Source organism: Cetorhinus maximus, chromosome 2 (genome assembly GCF_964194155.1).
Source record: "Cetorhinus maximus chromosome 2, sCetMax3.hap1.1, whole genome shotgun sequence".
In the NCBI taxonomy this organism is placed as follows: Eukaryota; Metazoa; Chordata; class Chondrichthyes; order Lamniformes; family Cetorhinidae; genus Cetorhinus; species Cetorhinus maximus.
Genome location: NC_135880.1, coordinates 73,175,910 through 73,192,824, shown reverse-complemented (window position 1 = coordinate 73,192,824; position 16,915 = coordinate 73,175,910). Strand labels below are relative to the sequence as shown.

General features: G+C 40.3%; 1 protein-coding gene across 3 annotated transcripts in view; it reads left to right on the top strand.

The window, feature by feature from the left end:
* Positions 1-16,915, top strand: part of fbxl17 (F-box and leucine-rich repeat protein 17) — an 832,496-nt gene that overhangs the window by 608,130 nt on the left and 207,451 nt on the right. For all 3 annotated transcript variants that reach the window (XM_078566059.1, XM_078566053.1, XM_078566056.1), the window contains one exon: positions 10,820-10,896. In XM_078566059.1, the coding sequence (XP_078422185.1) occupies positions 10,820-10,896 (77 nt within the window). The remainder of the gene's footprint in view (positions 1-10,819; positions 10,897-16,915) is intronic.

Sequence of the window (16,915 nt, the reverse complement as noted above, 5' to 3'; positions counted from 1 at the left end):
GCCCACTGGATAGCAGTCAGAAACAGAGCACCAGCTGAGTTTTCTTCAGTTCCCTGGCCAGAGATGCTGTTGTTGTAGTGTCTTCTACTGCAGATCTGGCTGGAACAAAGTGGCTACACTAATGAGACCTGGCTGGGAGTGGAGGAATTTCTCAGACATTTTAAGATTCTGGCTAGCAGGCAAAGTTGGCCTTGGGTTTAGGAAGGAATAGGAGGAACTGCAATTTTCAGGTGTGCACTTGATTTTCTGGACTGAGATCATTTATGTACAGTGATAAACAAGAGCTAATTGCATTTGTGAGTACAGACAACTCCTGATAATTCAAAGGTTTTTGCACTTGAAACTGAATCTCCAATTATTCAAATTAAGCAATATAAATAACACCGCAAAGTTAAAATTCAGTGCTAAAATTTGAGTTATCAGAAAATGCCAACATAAGCAACTTTGAATTAAAACTAACAGGATGTATACTAAATACTTCCAAGGGAGCACGGTCAGGCTGTGAAGGACAGGAACGTGTGGCTAAGAGGATAAAAGCCCTGAGGTGACCTGTGTCTATAAAGGATTGGAAGAAGCTCTCCCTATTTCTTCAATAAAAAGCAATTGTTATTAGAAAAGGACTGAGCCTTAAAGCTTGGACTGTCTTGTCACTGGTTTCTGCAGATAGCATTTTTAGACTTTAGGATTAGAAGATACCAATAGAGAGACAATTTATTTAGCAAATGCAAATTCCTGAAGCCGAGAGATAGGCACCTCATTTGCTGAGTTTAAGGTGATTAGTCCACCACTTAGTCTGTAGAGAGGACACTCCTCGGTAATGTGCAGTGTTGTTTGTGTCTCTCCACAAGTGCATAAGCTGTTTTACTGAGGCCGCAGCAGTGGAGGTTGGCTGCACAGCCTGCCCTGAACCTGTTTAGCAAGGACCGCTCTTGTTGTGGTAGTTCAAAACTTCCCATTCGACAGAAGCGGTTTGTCACAAGGAACTTATTTGTGTCTTCCTCTGTTTCCCATTCCTTGATGTCTGCTGGTATAAAGGGACAGTGATGTCCTCATGTCACACTGGACCTAATAACAGTGGTAGAGGCAGGAACCTTCACAAGTATTTAGATGAGCACTTGAAACCCCATAGCATACAGGGCTATGGGCCAAGTGCTGGAAAATGGGATTAGAATAGATAGGTGCTTGATGGCTGGCATGGACATGATGGGCTGTGCTGTATGACTCTGTGACTCTAACAGACCAATAGTAGCATCAGCTGTGGCTCAGTTGGCAATGCTCTATCTCCTCTAAGTCAGAAGGTTGTTGGCTGCAGTCCCAATCCAGAACTTGAGCACAAAAATCAAGGTTAACACTCCAGTGCAATACTGAGGGAGTGCTGCACTGCTGAAGGTGCCATCCTTCACATGAGGTGTGAAATTGAGGCACCATCTGCCCTTTCAGTTGGCCCCATGACCCTATTTCGAAAAAGAGCAGCAGACTTAACCAAATATTTATCTTTCAATAACATCACAAAATCAAATTATTTGGTCATTATCACATTGCTGTTTGTGGGAGCTTGCTATGTGCAAGTTGGCTGCTGCTTTTCCCACATTACAACAATGACTACTGTTAGGACCTCCGTGGAGTCCCATAACTTTTTAAAAGATACTTGAATTTCCAGTTGCTTGCTGAAAGAATGACACGGCAAGATGTTATGTTTTAAAACTTTTACTGTAACAAATAACTAAAAGGACTTTTGACTAAACACTATTTTCCTTTTGTAGCCAACTGACACTTTAAACTACTGAGAGGAATATTCCCCTTTTGTTTTTATCACACGTGACACTTCCCAAGGAATTACAATCCTTATAGCAAGCAGTCCACTGTTGGTCCTGTTGTAAAATCTTCATATGCAGCTGAGTGTCACTTTTGTTTGATCATGCTCCTGTGAAGTGCCTTTGGTCAATTTACTCAGTTAAAGGTGCTTTGTTCTTGTTGCTGTTGCACAGAATAATTTGAAAGTTATCTTGGATTCTGTTGATTTTGCTGAAATTGTTTCTGATACTTTCTGCCAGGTGTGATTTTGTCCAAAAGCCTACCACTGTATTAATTTGTACAATGAGAAGTAAAATTACATGTGTATCGGTTTAAACTATTCTATTGTTTTTGTTGTTGCATTAGTAATCTTACTGAATTGTCCAAGAACAAATATTGTTACAGTTAAATTTAGCTTTAAGTGGATTGATTTTATTTATCATACCACACCTATCGTTCCAACTCGAGTATGATTTTGAAAAGTGAGGATTGAATAAAATCAAAAGGTTGTTTGATGCTTTTTGAAAAAGAATACTGTAAAATCAAGCTGGAGTGTATCACATAAACAACTTTATAAGGGATTGACAATAAATTAATTTGAGAAAAAATATTGTACAGTCAAGGTCAGGGTAGTGTTTTACTTTCTTGTGTTCTATATTACATTACAGAAAGCGGTCTAAAATTTTACAGCCTCCTGCAATTGAATATTTTGTTCTTTCATCAATGTGCACCCAATCAGACCTTGACCGTTGTGTTTACTTTTGTTGATCTGAGTTTAGATTAAGCTTCTAAAGCTAACATTTCAACGCACTGCGGCTTTGTTGGAGGCAGAATACGAGACAATCACCACAATAATAATGGGATGTCATGTTTGAAATGATGTCCTTGAATTCTGGAATCTGAAGAGTCCTCATTTTATTTCTTCCCCACTCTATTTTAAACAGAATGAGACACTGTTTCAACCAGAACACAAAGGCATGTTTGTTTGCATTGATTGGTGTAAGATGGTACCTATGATGCTGCCTGCAAAAGTAAATTTTGTCAGGAAAGTGGCAGAAAATGGCCCTGTTATCTCTGTGCCTGTTTGTCTGACTTGCTGATTTGACAGGCACAAATAAAAATTAATAACAAAATGTGGCCAGAGGCAGTTCAGAATCTGGTTATTTCAGTGTCTCTTAAGGTGCAATTTGCTTTAAACTCTGGAGTAATCTAAGGCCCCCAGACCTGGAAAGTGAGAGATGATAACCAATATATGACAGTTCTAATTAGCTTTCCCTTGGTCGTGAGTACATCGTAAACAGTAACAAGGCCTCTTAGGACTACTATCTGCAGCCAAGAACAATGGCTGTATTTCCTAATTAACTACTGTCAGTCGTCACTAGTGTCAAATTCAAAATTTATTATTGCAAACTTATCCGTTGATATGCTTTCAAATGAGTGGCCGTCTAACATTCCCAATTATCTGATTCTATAACCATAAATACTTTTTTAGCAAGTGCATTGTGAAATTACCCCTTCCTGCATTATTTTCCCAAATTTATCCTCTCTCATTCCCTCCCCCAGGTTTTGCTGAGATGCTGCCTTTTGTTAGGGTACAATTTCACAAACAGCAGCAACCTCCATGTGTTATGTGCATTATTGTGTTTTCTCCTTAAAGCTATTTAGCTTCTTCCTACTGTTGTAACTCCTCAGTCATCTGGAAAGCTAAAGACCAGGAACATTTTTCACAAGTATCGAAAAATACTGATGGCCGGGGGGTGGTCGAGGGACTTTTTTTTATCAGGTTTTCATCTGCCCCTTCTTAATTCATTTATCCAGATTGAGGCTGCACTTCCCTCATTTGGTGCATCTAATTGTTTATTGCTTAAATGGTTCCAGGGTTTTTGCCTCCACTACTCCTCCGCCTGGAATCTTATTCCCAGCATTGATCACCCTGTGTCAATTACTTAAAATTACCTTTTGAACATGTGTTCCTTTAGACTAGTGTCACAGTTTAATTGCAGGTAGTATCCTGGATTAACTTTTTCCATGGCATTTACTATACTGCATACAGTCTCATATACATCCCACTTAAAGCAAGCATGTGCATGTAAATACAATTTGTTTATTATATTCAATGGCTGGTATAATGTGGTAGCCATATGAGTTATTGACTGCCCGTTACTGATAATGAGAGCTTTATTAGATACACTATGATTTATGGGCTTCGTACTTTGATTCAGACTTTACTACTCTTCCATGCATTGTGTAGACTGTCCAAAGATCTTTTTAAAAAAATACAAAAACATTTTTTCAAGGAAAACTTTTCGTTATGTTTATTTCATTGCCATTTGCATGCCTGGGTTTGTTAGTCGCTTCCTGGCTACGCCGTCACTCCTGACTCAGAAAGGTGGAATGGTCCAGGCAAGAAACCTCATGGAATTTCTTCAGTGCCATTTGCCCTTTAAGATTGTTGTCATCGCTGATTAATTTTACGTATTGATATGATAAAGAAAGCGTCAAACTGATTTATAACCACTGGGAACTAAATTATCTTTTATTATTTGAATCTATTTGGATGTTGATTTTTAATCATCTGGAGTTAGTAGTGTGTATGTATAGACTATTGACACAGTACAAAAAATGATAGTTTTGAAGTTTACCATGTGTAATGACTGCCCAGATGCAATACTAACTGTTGCTCTAACTCTAACCTTGATGAATCTGATCGATCCAGTGCTGATAACTGACTGTAAACCCTTGTCATTGAGTAAGCATGGATGTTTCTGCCTGAAATGAATGGAACACTTAAAGATGCTATAACCTGCAGTTTTGAAATTGACATTAATACAGATGACTAGTGATTATCACATTTTGTCCGGTATAAGTGACTGCTCCTTTTAAACATAGACATTTTAAGTGGTGAGGACTGGAACTCTATATGATAACGTCATGAAACGCCCCAAGGCACTTCACAGGAGCATTATAAAACCAAGTGTAGCACCTAGCGACATAAGGAGATGTAGGGCTATATTTAATGCAGTCCATTGTGGTGGAAAACATGGCAGTCATGCGCACTTAATTGTGGGAGAGTCCCATGTCAATCTCCAGGCGGTGGTCTCCCCCGATTAAGTGAGAGGGTGGAAGGGTCTGGATTCCACAGGATTCCCAACTGGCACTGGCGGAATGTCAATTAGGCTCATTAATCCTACTCTGGTCCAATGCTATATTTTTCACTACTGCCATTACCATTCCCTTTGCCTTTTGTTCCTTGACATTTTTGATATTTACTCTCCCCTGCCCTCTAAACTATCCCTGACCTTCGGTTTTGTTCCACCTGACGCCCCCCACATTTTTTCAACAGCATAAAACCAATCACCTTTCTAATTCTCTTCAGTTCCAAAGAAAAGTCATATTGGATTCAAAACATTAACTCTGTTTCTCTCTAAACAGATGCTGCTAAACAATTTCTGTTTTTATTCCACTTTCACTCACTTTTGGTCTGAGGTCCACGATGATCCTGGGCCTCTGGTGGGTGCATTGCCACCAGCCACCACCGCTTCCACTGGCACTGACAGCATGAGAAGCTGCTGTCTTATGATTGGCTGGCAGCTCTCGGCAGGCAGGACTTCCCCTGCTGGGGATCTCTGTCGTGGGAAAGACCCAACAGTGGCCACTTCTATTGGACCTTCCCTACAGAACTAACCGGGGATGTTCCCTGCCTGTTCTCCAACCAGTAGGCGAGACCCCCATCGGTCTGAATATCCTGGCTTTTAGGTCAGATGACCAAAAGCTTGGTCAGAGAGGTAGGTTTTAAGGAGTTTCTTAAAGGAGGAAAGTGAGATAGAGAGGCAGAGAGGTTTAGAGGGGAAATCCCAGAGCTTGGGGCCTAGGAACTGAAGGCACAGCCACCAGTGGTGGAGCAATTAAAATTGGGGATGCCAAGAGGCCAGAATTAGGGAAATGCAGATATCTTGGCAGGTTGTAGGGCTGAAGCAGCATACAGAGATAGGGAGAGACAGGACCATGGTGGGATTTAAAAACAAGATTGAGAATTTTAAAATCAAACTGTTGCTTGATCGGGAGCCCATGTAGGCCTGTGAGCAAAAGGATGATAGGGGAATGGGACTAGCTGCAAGCTAAGGCATGGACAGCAGAGATTTGGATGACCTTGAGTTTATGGAGGGTAGAATGCGGGGGACCAGCCAGATGTACGATGGAATAGTGAAGTCTAGAGGTAACCAAGGCATGAATGAAAGTTTTAGCAGCAGATGAGTTAATACGGACAAAGTCGAGCAATGTTACGGAGGTGGGAATGGGGATCTTCGTGATGGCACAAATATGAAACCGGAAGCATATCTGGGGACCAAATGTGACACGAAAGTTATGAACAAAATGATGAAATCTCAGACTGTTGCCAGGGAGAGGGATGGAGTCGATAGCAAAGTCATCAACAAAGCGATGGAAGGAGCCCTTGATAGTGCTATCAAGCGGCACTTACTCAGCAATAACCTGCTTACTGATACTCAGTTTGGGCTCCGCCAGGGTCACTCAACCCCTGACTTTATTGCAGCCTTAGTCCAAACATGGACAAAAGAGCTGAACTCAAGAGATGCGGTGAGAGTGACTGCTCTTGACATCAAGGCAGCATTTGACCGAGTGTGGAATCAAGGAGCCCGAGCAAAACTGAAGTCAGTGGGAATTGGGGGAAATCCCTCTGCTGGTTAGAGTCATGCCTAGCACAAAGGAAGATGGTTGTGGTTGCTTGAGGTCAATCATCTCAGTCCCAGGACATCACTGCAGGAGTTCCTCAGGGTAGTGTACCAGACCTAACAATCTTCAGCTGTTTTATCAATGATGTTCCCTCTGTTATAAGGCCAGAATTGGGGATTTTCGCTGCAATGTTTAGCAACACTCGTGACTCCTCAGGTACTGAAGCAGCCCACATCCATATGTAGCAAGACCTGGAAAACATTCAGGCATGGGCTGATAAGTGGCAAGTAACATTTGTGCCACACAAGTGCCAGGCAATGACCATCTCCAACAGAGAGAATCTAACCAGGTCCCCTTGACATTCAATGTCATTCCAATTGCTGAATCTCCCACACTATCAACATCTTTGAGCTTACCATTTACCAGAAACTTAACTCGACCAGCCATATAAATATTGAGGCTACAAGAACAAGTCAGAGGCTGGGAATTTTGCAGAGAGAAACTCATCCCCTGACTTCCCGAAACCTGTCCATCATCTATAAAACACAAGTCAGGTGTGTAATGGAATACTGTCCACTTGCCTGGATGAGTACAGCTCCACCAACACTCAAGCTCAACATTATCCAGAATGAAAAAGCCTGCTTGATTGGCATCCCATCCACCATCTTAGATATTTACTCCCTCCACCACTGACAAACAGTAGCAGCAGTGTGTACCATCGACAAGATGCACTGCAGCAACTCATTAAGGCTCCTTCAACAGCACCTTCGAAACCAACAACCTCCACCATCTAGAAGGACAAGGGCAGCATATGCATGGGGACATCACCACCTGCAAGTTCTCCTCCATGTCAAATGCCATCCTGACTTGGAACTATATCACTGTTGCTTCACTGCTGCTGGGTTGAAACCCTAGAACTCCCTTCCTAACAGCACTGCAGGTGTACCTACACCACATGGGCTGCAGTGATTCAAGAAGACAGCTTACAATTCCCAGCAAAGGATAGGGAACTCCAGTGTCACATGTTTCCTTGTAATTGGGGACCCGATGGCAGTTCAGAAAACCTACAGAAACATGAAACTCTGATGCGGCCCAGTTGTCAAAGCCAGGTCCCTTCTGTTTGACAGTGTGCCATCAATGGCAGCAGTATCCAGTCATGGGTGGTGCCACTTAAATATGAAAGGTCTCAAGTGAACCATTTAGGGAAGTTAGTGAGCAGAAATAACACATTTTTGTTGGAACAGGAGAGCAGCGATAAAGTAAACATGTGCCCCTTCCATCTATTTTCTGCCAGCCGATAAAGGTCCAGAAATATATGTCACTTCTGTGAGTTTTGAAAAAAAAAATGTTAAGGTACTGAGGTTAACATAAATAAGATCACCGACATTGTATTATCACTTCTTCCTCACTTTCCAAACTGGTTTGATTCACAACTTGCTATACCACAGTATCTTTTACTTTTTGGAAGGGAAATTTTGGCCTAACTTGATGTGTTTAAGGTTTACAGCAATTGCTTTCAGTTACTTATATCCCACCTCAACTTGGCAGAATGTGCCAAAGTGGTTTACAAAGATGAAAATAGGTGCTGACCAGTAACTGGAGAAAGGCTGAGGAGATGAGGCTTTTGAAAGAGGGAAGAGAGAGAAAAAGAATTTCTGCAAACCATTGATTTCTCACCAGCATGTTCCTTTCCCCCGCTCTGGTGCAAATGCATAATATTGCTAAAGAGGTGTAATGCTTTGAAAAGTATATAATTATATTGTGTTTCAAGACTTTTGGCTTCACCACATGGGTGGTAATCACGTGGAGTGGTTCACCTATCCTGTGTAGAACTCACAGCAACATTAGGTCACATAGTGTGGCCCTCCGACCATCACCCACAGGTGCAATAACAAAGAACTGTTGAAATAGCAAAAATATTGGGCTTATGTGCATATTTAGAGAGATTAGACAATGCCAAAGTTAAATGACCTTAATCATTTTACTAGAACTGCTGCTCTGCAAAATCCACTGCTTTTGGATCCCCAAGATTATATATGATCAGAATCATAGAAATGTATGGCACAGAAGGAGACCATTCAGCCTGTTGTGCCTGTGCTGACTGAAAAAGCCTAATCCTGCTCCTGGTCTGTTGCCTTGTAGGTTACTGCATTTTGAGTATAATCCAAGTACTTCTTAAATGCCATGGGAGTTTCTGCCTCTACCATCCTTTAAGGCAGTGAGCTCCAAACCACTACCATCCTCAAACCCCTCTAATCCTTATACCAATTACTCGAAATCTATGCCCAGTCTCTGCTAAGGGAAATAGGTCCTTCCTATCCACTCTATCCAGGCCCCTTAATTTTATACAACTCAATTAAATTTTGCTTCAACTTCTTCTGTTACAAAGAACTCCAGGTTATCCAATTTTTCCTTATAGCTAAAATTCTCCACTCTGAGCAACATCTTTGTAAATCTCCCCTGTATCTTTCTCATGCAATCACATATTTCCTGTAATGTGGTGGCCAGAACTTTACACAGCACTCAAGGTGTGGCCTAACTCATGTTTAATACAGTTCTAGCATAGCTATCCTGCTTTTCCAGTCTTGTCATTGCCAAAGTTAATTGGTAGTGCCAAAAGGGAGGAAAATAGTTTGAGACTTGAACCAATCTTATCTCCCTCTGATGATGGGAATACACTAAAAACTTTTGTAATTTATTGAACTATACTCAAATCTAATCTCCAGTTACTATTTATCAGTATTAAGCTTTGCTACAATTCTAGTTTAGTAAGTTTGCTAGTCTACAGTTTTATTAATTCAGTATTATTTCTCATTGTTAGAATTAGGGAAAAGGAGCATGTTGAACCTTGGTTCTATTTACAGTTGGAAATCTTGTTGGCTTTAAGGTTCATAGGTGTGTCACTAATTGTAGAACAAGAAAACAAGCACATAAAAAGATGTGCTAAGGCTAAAAACCAGATAAGGAAGGCCTGGCTGCAGAGGTATGCTGGGCCCATGATTGGGTAGAATGGGGATATGGAAGATACATAATTAGACAGATTTTTCTACAGTTCCGGTTTTTGGTGTATATCCTCAGGATTTGGGTCTCAGCATAGAAGTATCAAGGACGGGCACCAGGCAGGTGTACAAGCCTGTGAGTAGGAGATACAGGGAATGGGTCATTTCCACCCAAAGTACAATAAGGCCAATATAATTCTCAGTTGTACTTTGTAAGCTACCATTTAAATGCCTGTATTAATTCCTGCGATGCTAAATAAAGCCATTTAAATTATAGCCACTGTGGTGTCAATCTTGAACAATTTAATGCACAATACAAAATGTAAACACAAGCACTTATTATTTTCAAGATACTATGATTAATTTGCTTACCAAGACTTAAATTGAATTTTTATTGTGATTTTCCATTCTCTGCCCATCACTTAAGCCTTATTCTAGTATCTAGTATTTAGGTTACTTTATTGCAGCAGCTGTGGCTCAGTTAGGAGCAGTCTCGTCTCTGATTCAAGGTTGTGGTTTCAAGCCCAATTTCAGAGACTTGAGCACAAAGACCTAGGCTGACACTCCTGTGCAGTACTGAGGGAGGGTTGCACTTTTGAAGGTACTGTCTTTTGGATGAGATGTTAAACCAAAGCCCAGTCTGCCCTCTCAGACATGAAGATCCCATGGCACCACTTTGAAAAAGAGCAGGGAAGTTATCTTTGGTGTCCTGGCCAATATCCATTCCTCAATCAACATCACAAAAAGCAGATTATCTGGGCATTATCACATTGCTGTTTGTGTGAGCTGCTATACGCAAATTAGCTGCTACATTTCCTACATTACAACAGTGACTGAAGTACTTTTTTGGCTGTAATGCGCTTTGAGTCACCTTGAGGTTGTGAAAGGCACTAAATGGATGCAAGTCTTTTTTTAAAATGTGTTCTATTTCCTACCCTATTGTTTTTAGTTTTCATAAACTTCCAATTTATGTTACAGAGCTGGGCACACAGCCTGCACCAAGGCCCTGATTGCTCTTGGTTCGCCAGAGTGACCTATGCAAATTCACGCTGTAATTTCTTTTAATCCCTCTCATTGAGAGGCCATGTAGGAAAACATACCCTGTGAGGAATCATGCCTAAAAATGAGGTCTTACCGCTTGGTGACATAAAACTACCATGCCCTAATTTCTTAAGATCGATAGAACATTTCGTGATGGGGTGGATTTGGCATTGGGTTTATCCTGCCTGTTGCAGGTAGATAATTGTGATGACGGTTCTCGTTTACTTAACCATTTTAAACCTTTGACTCCAATTTGTATTAAACTGAGCATCTTGTTGTTTTGTTTTTTGCAGATGTGTGGAATTCATAGCTAAGGAAGGACACAGCCTGAAGGAGCTGTACCTGGTGTCCTGTAAGATTACTGATTACGGTGTGTATTACTGCTGCTGTTTATCACTGCTGCCTTTGGGATATGTCTATGTCTGCAAACCTGAGATTATAAGGACATCTAATGTACAGGGCATTGAGGCTTCTCAAAAGTAATCATAAAAAGCTGGGACATCTTTTGCTGAAGAAGGATTTTTCAAATCTTCAGAATATCCAATCAGTTTATGTTCCATTTGTACTGCATGTTAACTTGTACAAATTTACCAAAGTGTGGGTATTGAAAGTGAACAATTTTAAATGATACCAATAGATTTAACATATTTTTAAAAACTCTTTTCCCTTCAAATCAAAGAAAATGGAACATGATTAATCTATTTGAAGATCCTCACATTCCTTTTAAAAGAACTTTAGAAAATGATTTTCCTATATTGCAATATAATCAAGCAAGGATATTCCACAGAGGGGTAATTTTACAATGGGCCACACCTACAACCAACACATAATTAGAAATTCTGCTACATGCTGCCCACTATTTCAGCCCAGCTGGCTTGCAAAGTTATCTTGAAAGTTCTACTCTTAACGATGAATTATCTATAATGTAGAGTGCTTTTGATGTATTTTGCAAAAAGTACTTCTATAACCAAATGATTTATGCATGTGTCTGAACTGGGGAAGATTCTGCTATTGTTTCATTGACTTGTGGTTAGTATAAGCATAATCACAACTAGTTGTTGATCAAACATCATTCAAAGCTAAAACCTGGGAGTGAGAGCAGAATATATTACTGAGACTGGGGACCAGATTTTCATCACGGAGGCGGGAATTGGGAGCCGGCCATATTCCTGACATTGTGACCCTGCACCTGTCATAGATTCATACAGCACCGAAGTGAGCCATTCAGCCCATCGTGCCTATGCTAGGTCTTCGAACGAGCTATCCAATTGGTCTCCCCGGCCATGATGGCTGGCAGGATTTTTATCCAGGGGAGGTTAGGAAGGCTTGGAGTGCGAGACAGAGATGGAGACAGGCCAATGTTAAAGCGACTAGGTTAAAAGGCCTGCCTCCATTTGCAGAGATATTGGCCTAGCTCCTCCGATCAATGTAAAACTCCCCTCAGCATCACTCCCTACCCCCTTCATCCCTCCTCACCCCAATCCATTCACTCACCTTCAACCCCCTCACCCACTTCATGCACGTCACTACCACAACCCAATCAATCCCCATTCAACCCCTTTCACACTCCCATTCACCCATATCCACTTTATAAACAGGACCCTCAAGCCCTTTAATAACATTTAGTAGTCTTTGAAAAGCTCATAAATCTGTCAAAAAAAGCATTACTTGAATTGGCACTTGATCCTCTTAGAAGCTCATAAATTTTCAAAATAAACCACTTGAATAAGCAGTTAAAAACAATTATCCTCTTAGAAGCTCATATATCTGTCAAAATAAACAAGCCCAGGAGAGCTGTGTGAGCAACCCCCACAGTGCAGAATTCATTAGCGGTTGAAAAAGTAGCCAAGCCATCAAACTGGCATTCCCTTCACAACTGTGTAAACAAATCCTGCAGTGCAGAATCCATTTTTGCCTTTGAAGCCAAAAGCTCAGACAGATTTATGAGCTTTTCAAAGACTACCAAATGTAAAAGCTTTCAAACCGCCAAGCAGATGGCTGAGCTGTTCTGTTATGAATGAGTGAACGCCATGGGAAAAATTCCATTGACCTCACACTGGGCTACAGTTTTCAGATTGTACAATGCAGAATAATCCAGTTAATGATCTATTCAAATGCATCTGAAAACCTTTGCACTTTTACAATGCTATTCTCTCACTTGACAGCTAGCTAGTTGTCAGACATAACAACCTGCAGCCACATTATTTAATGGATACTTACCTTTTTCAATTACAGCACTGTCATCACACACTTCAGTAAACAGATATAATTCAGACTATAGCATTTCATGATGAACTGTAATGGGGACAACATCATTTTTACTCACCTTTTAGACCGTTCCCTCCTCTCATCCATGGTTCACATCTCCAATCACCAGGTGGGATTTAGAAACACTTTCAAAACGTGGCCATCTTCATTAAAATTGTAGAAGTTCTGGAATGCCCACTTCCAAAATGGTGTTGGCAACTTCTAAACAGCGGCGTGTGGGGTTCCTGGTGTGCCCCCTTTCTCAATCCTTTGAAAATAGGCAGAGATGGAAATGATTTTGGGACTCCAAGATCTATGCTCTGGTTGCCATTTTTCTTCTCCTTCTTGGGACCGCAAAATGTAACCCTAATGCACTATTCTTCAACACCATAACTGGTTACTTTGGGGTTAGTGAGTTGTGTATGCATAGTGGCTCTCAGCTGTACAGACTTTATACCTCACTGACTCTGAACCAGACATACTACAATCCACGTACATGTACAATATCATAGAATGGTTCCAGCACAGAAGGAGGCCACATGACCTGTCATAATATTAGAAAAATAGATTTCTCTCTTCCCTTTTCTCTACTTTTCTCTCATTATCTATTCATGATAATTTTATTTTACAAGATCTTTGTATATATTTTGGCTAAAAGCAGTTAGATGATAGAAATTTATTGACTATGAAAAAGCCTCAGTTACAGTATCCTGTTTGTCTTCTGTACCCATGTGTAAACAGTTGTATTAGATTTAATTTATTATCATTTTACTTCATAATTTATTTCTCAAGCCTGTAACTGTTTACTGGTGGATCAGGAGTGTGTGATCAGGTCTCGCATGCTTACAATAAGGGAAAAGGAATGGTGCTTGGAATGCCCAATCTATGATGGTTATTCATACAGCTGTTGGGAACATACAAACAGGAGAAGGCCATTTAACTCCTTAAGCCTGTTCACTATTCAATGAGATAATGGCTGATCTGTGGCTCACCTCTATATACTTGCTTTTGCCCCATATCCCTTATACCTTTTGTGAACAAAAAATTGTCAATCTTGTATTTGAAATTAACAGTTGACATACTATCAACTGCCTTTTACAGAAGAGAGTTCCAAACTTGTACCATCCTTTGAGTGTAAAAGCGTATCCTAACTTGACTGCCGAAAGGCCTTTCTAACTTATAGGCTTTGTCTCATGGACCTAGACTCCCCAACCAGCAGAAATAGTTTTCCTCCAACTACTCTGTCAGTTCCCATTAATAGCATGAAAACTTTGATCAGATCACCTTTTAACCTTCTAAATTCAGGGAAATACAAGGCTAGTTTGTGTAATCTTGCATTATAATTTATCATTTAGAGTACAGGTATCATTCTGGTAAATCTATGCTGCACTTCTTCCAAGGTCAACACATCCTTCCTACAGTGTGGTGCCCAGAACAGAACACAGTACTCCTGGTGTGATCTACTGGGGCTCTGTATAGCTGGGGCATAACTTCTATCCCTTGTATTCTAGTGCCCTCGATATAAGCATTCCATTAAGCTTTTTAATTAACTTCTGTACCTTTCATTTTCATGACCGATTATCTATTCATGATCTATGTACATGCACCTCCAAGTTTCTTTGTACCTCCACTGTTTCTAACTTTTCACCATTTAGAAAGTACTTTGTTCTATCCTTTTTAGATCCAAAGTGGATCGCCTCACACTTGCCTATATTGAAACCCATTTGCTGCAGTTTTGCCCATTCACTATTAATATCTCTCTACTTATATGCCTCAGTCACTGATTATTGTGCCACCTATCTTTGGGCTTTCAGAAAATTTGGATATGTGGCCCTCTATCCCATCATTTAAATTGTTAACGGATATGGTGAACAAAAATTACTGGGAAACACCTCTAGTCACCTCTTGATAATTGGAGTACCAGACTATTATCCCTACTTTGTTACCTGCTGCTCAGCTGATTTCCTCACAAAATCAATAATTTGCCTTCAATTCCATGAGCCCCAACTTTGAGCTAATGCCAGGGATGAGTTTTAGTTGATCAAGTCCTCTACCCAGGGCAGAATGTTCCAATCTTGTTAACCATTGACACACAATTCTGGTTGTGGCAGAAGTTAAACCAGTCTGGGATTCAAGTATACTGCCACCATCTGGTGGAAAGGTTTCTACAAATTGGTGTTAAAAAGAAGAGTATAAATGCTAAACTGAGATGTAGCTGATGCATAGACAGTAAGGATGTAATATCTAGGTACTCTTCAGCCCGTCCCTGAGAGAATCAATCTTTCTGTCTCATTCTGTCATCAACACTGGCTATATATCAAGGCTTACACCTCAGGTGCCTGTACCCAGATGCCCTAATGTGAATATTATTGTTTCCTTTATTCAAGTGCTTACGAGAGGTTCATTGTAACAGTATTACTTTTAAATAATAACTTTTCTCCAAATTTTTTACAAAAATATGCTTTTAAGAATTATGCTGATTTCCCAGCTGTTTTTCACCATAAGCAATGAATGATGCCCCTGAGCCTATTTAATGTCAACACCTCAAAGTCAATACGTATGGATACCTCCATCAGCATTTCCTTGATCCTGATTTTCATAGAATAGGCCTATTCAAATTCCCTAGTTCACTTGGTTCAACCATATAGTCGTCTAAAAAAGTCATTAGTCAACAACTAGTCTTTCCGCTCTTAAACTTCAAGTTATTGTTTTGAAGAATTATGCTGTAGTTTATTTGAGCCAGGAGTTTGTTAATTGGAAGTTAATGAAGATCAATTAAAGCAGCATAACCTTTAAACTAATGTTGATTGGCACCTTTGGAGTATGCCTTCTTCCTTCTGACAGTACTCTGTAAGCAGTAGCAGTCCAGTGGGAGGCCACAACCTATTTTACTTCTCTTTCAAGGTTTGAAATACAGTACATTTAAAGGATTGTCTTTGCATTATTTTTTCTTTGGAAAAAAATGTTACATTTTGACTGCAATCTATTCAAGCTGCAATTGGCTACATCACTGATTAAGTAAAGCTATATGAATAAATTAATTTTGAATTCTCATTTCCACAATGTTCTGTAAAAATGAGACACTAACAAGGACAAAAAAACTAATACAGTGTTAACTGGAGCCAAGGGTTACTCAGCTAAACATATTACAATGACATTGGTCATTGTTCCTGCATTCTCTCTTTTTTCTTCTCCCCCACCAAATGAGAGACTTGTCATTTTGTGGTAGCAATGTCAAGGCCGTCAGTGAAATTCAGCATGCATTATTTTTAGTTATTTAAATCAGATTCTGCATCTTCCTCAGCCTAATGGTTAAATATTGTAAGTTTATAGAAAATGACTTTGACACCAGATCCTCCAATAGCTGGCATTATATTGCAATTTAACAAGATTCCATTATAAGAATACACACATATTTTCCTTCTCATATCTTTTTTAGTCTCTATTTATTTGCAGGTAATGGTAGTGCATCACCAGCTATAAGGCCTTTGTACTTTTATTCTCCATTTAAAAAAAATCAAAGCATTGTCTTTGAACTCTGCTACAAACGCTATTCCATAGTTCCCCCAGAGCTACTGATTCCATCTTTCACCCTGGCAACTGTCTGAGGCTGAAGCAGATTGTTTGCATGCTTGGTATCACGTTTGACCCCGAGAAGAGCTTCCAATTGCATACCCCCAGCATCAACTAAGACCGCCTGTTTCTGCCTTTGTAGTATCAACTGATTCTACTGTGCCTCAGATCTGTTACTGAAACCCTCACCCCATGCTTTTTTTACCTCTGGGCTTGATTCTTCCAGTGCACTCCAGGCCAGCCATCCACATTTTATCCCCCATAAACTCGAAGCCATCCAAAACTCTGCTGTCCATGTTCTCGTTCACACATGCCATTCATCCATCACTCCTCTGCTTACTGGCCTATATTGTTACCCAGTTAATCAACACATCAACTTTAAATTTCTCACCCTTGTTTTCTAATCTCTCTGTGGCCTCGACACTCCTTACCTCTGTAATCTCCTGCAGCCCTAAAATCCTAACATATCTGCACTAATCAAATGCTGGGTTCTCAAGCATCCCTGATTTTAATTACACCCTATTGGTGGCCATGTCTTCAGCTGCCAAGGCCCTAACTCTGGAATACCC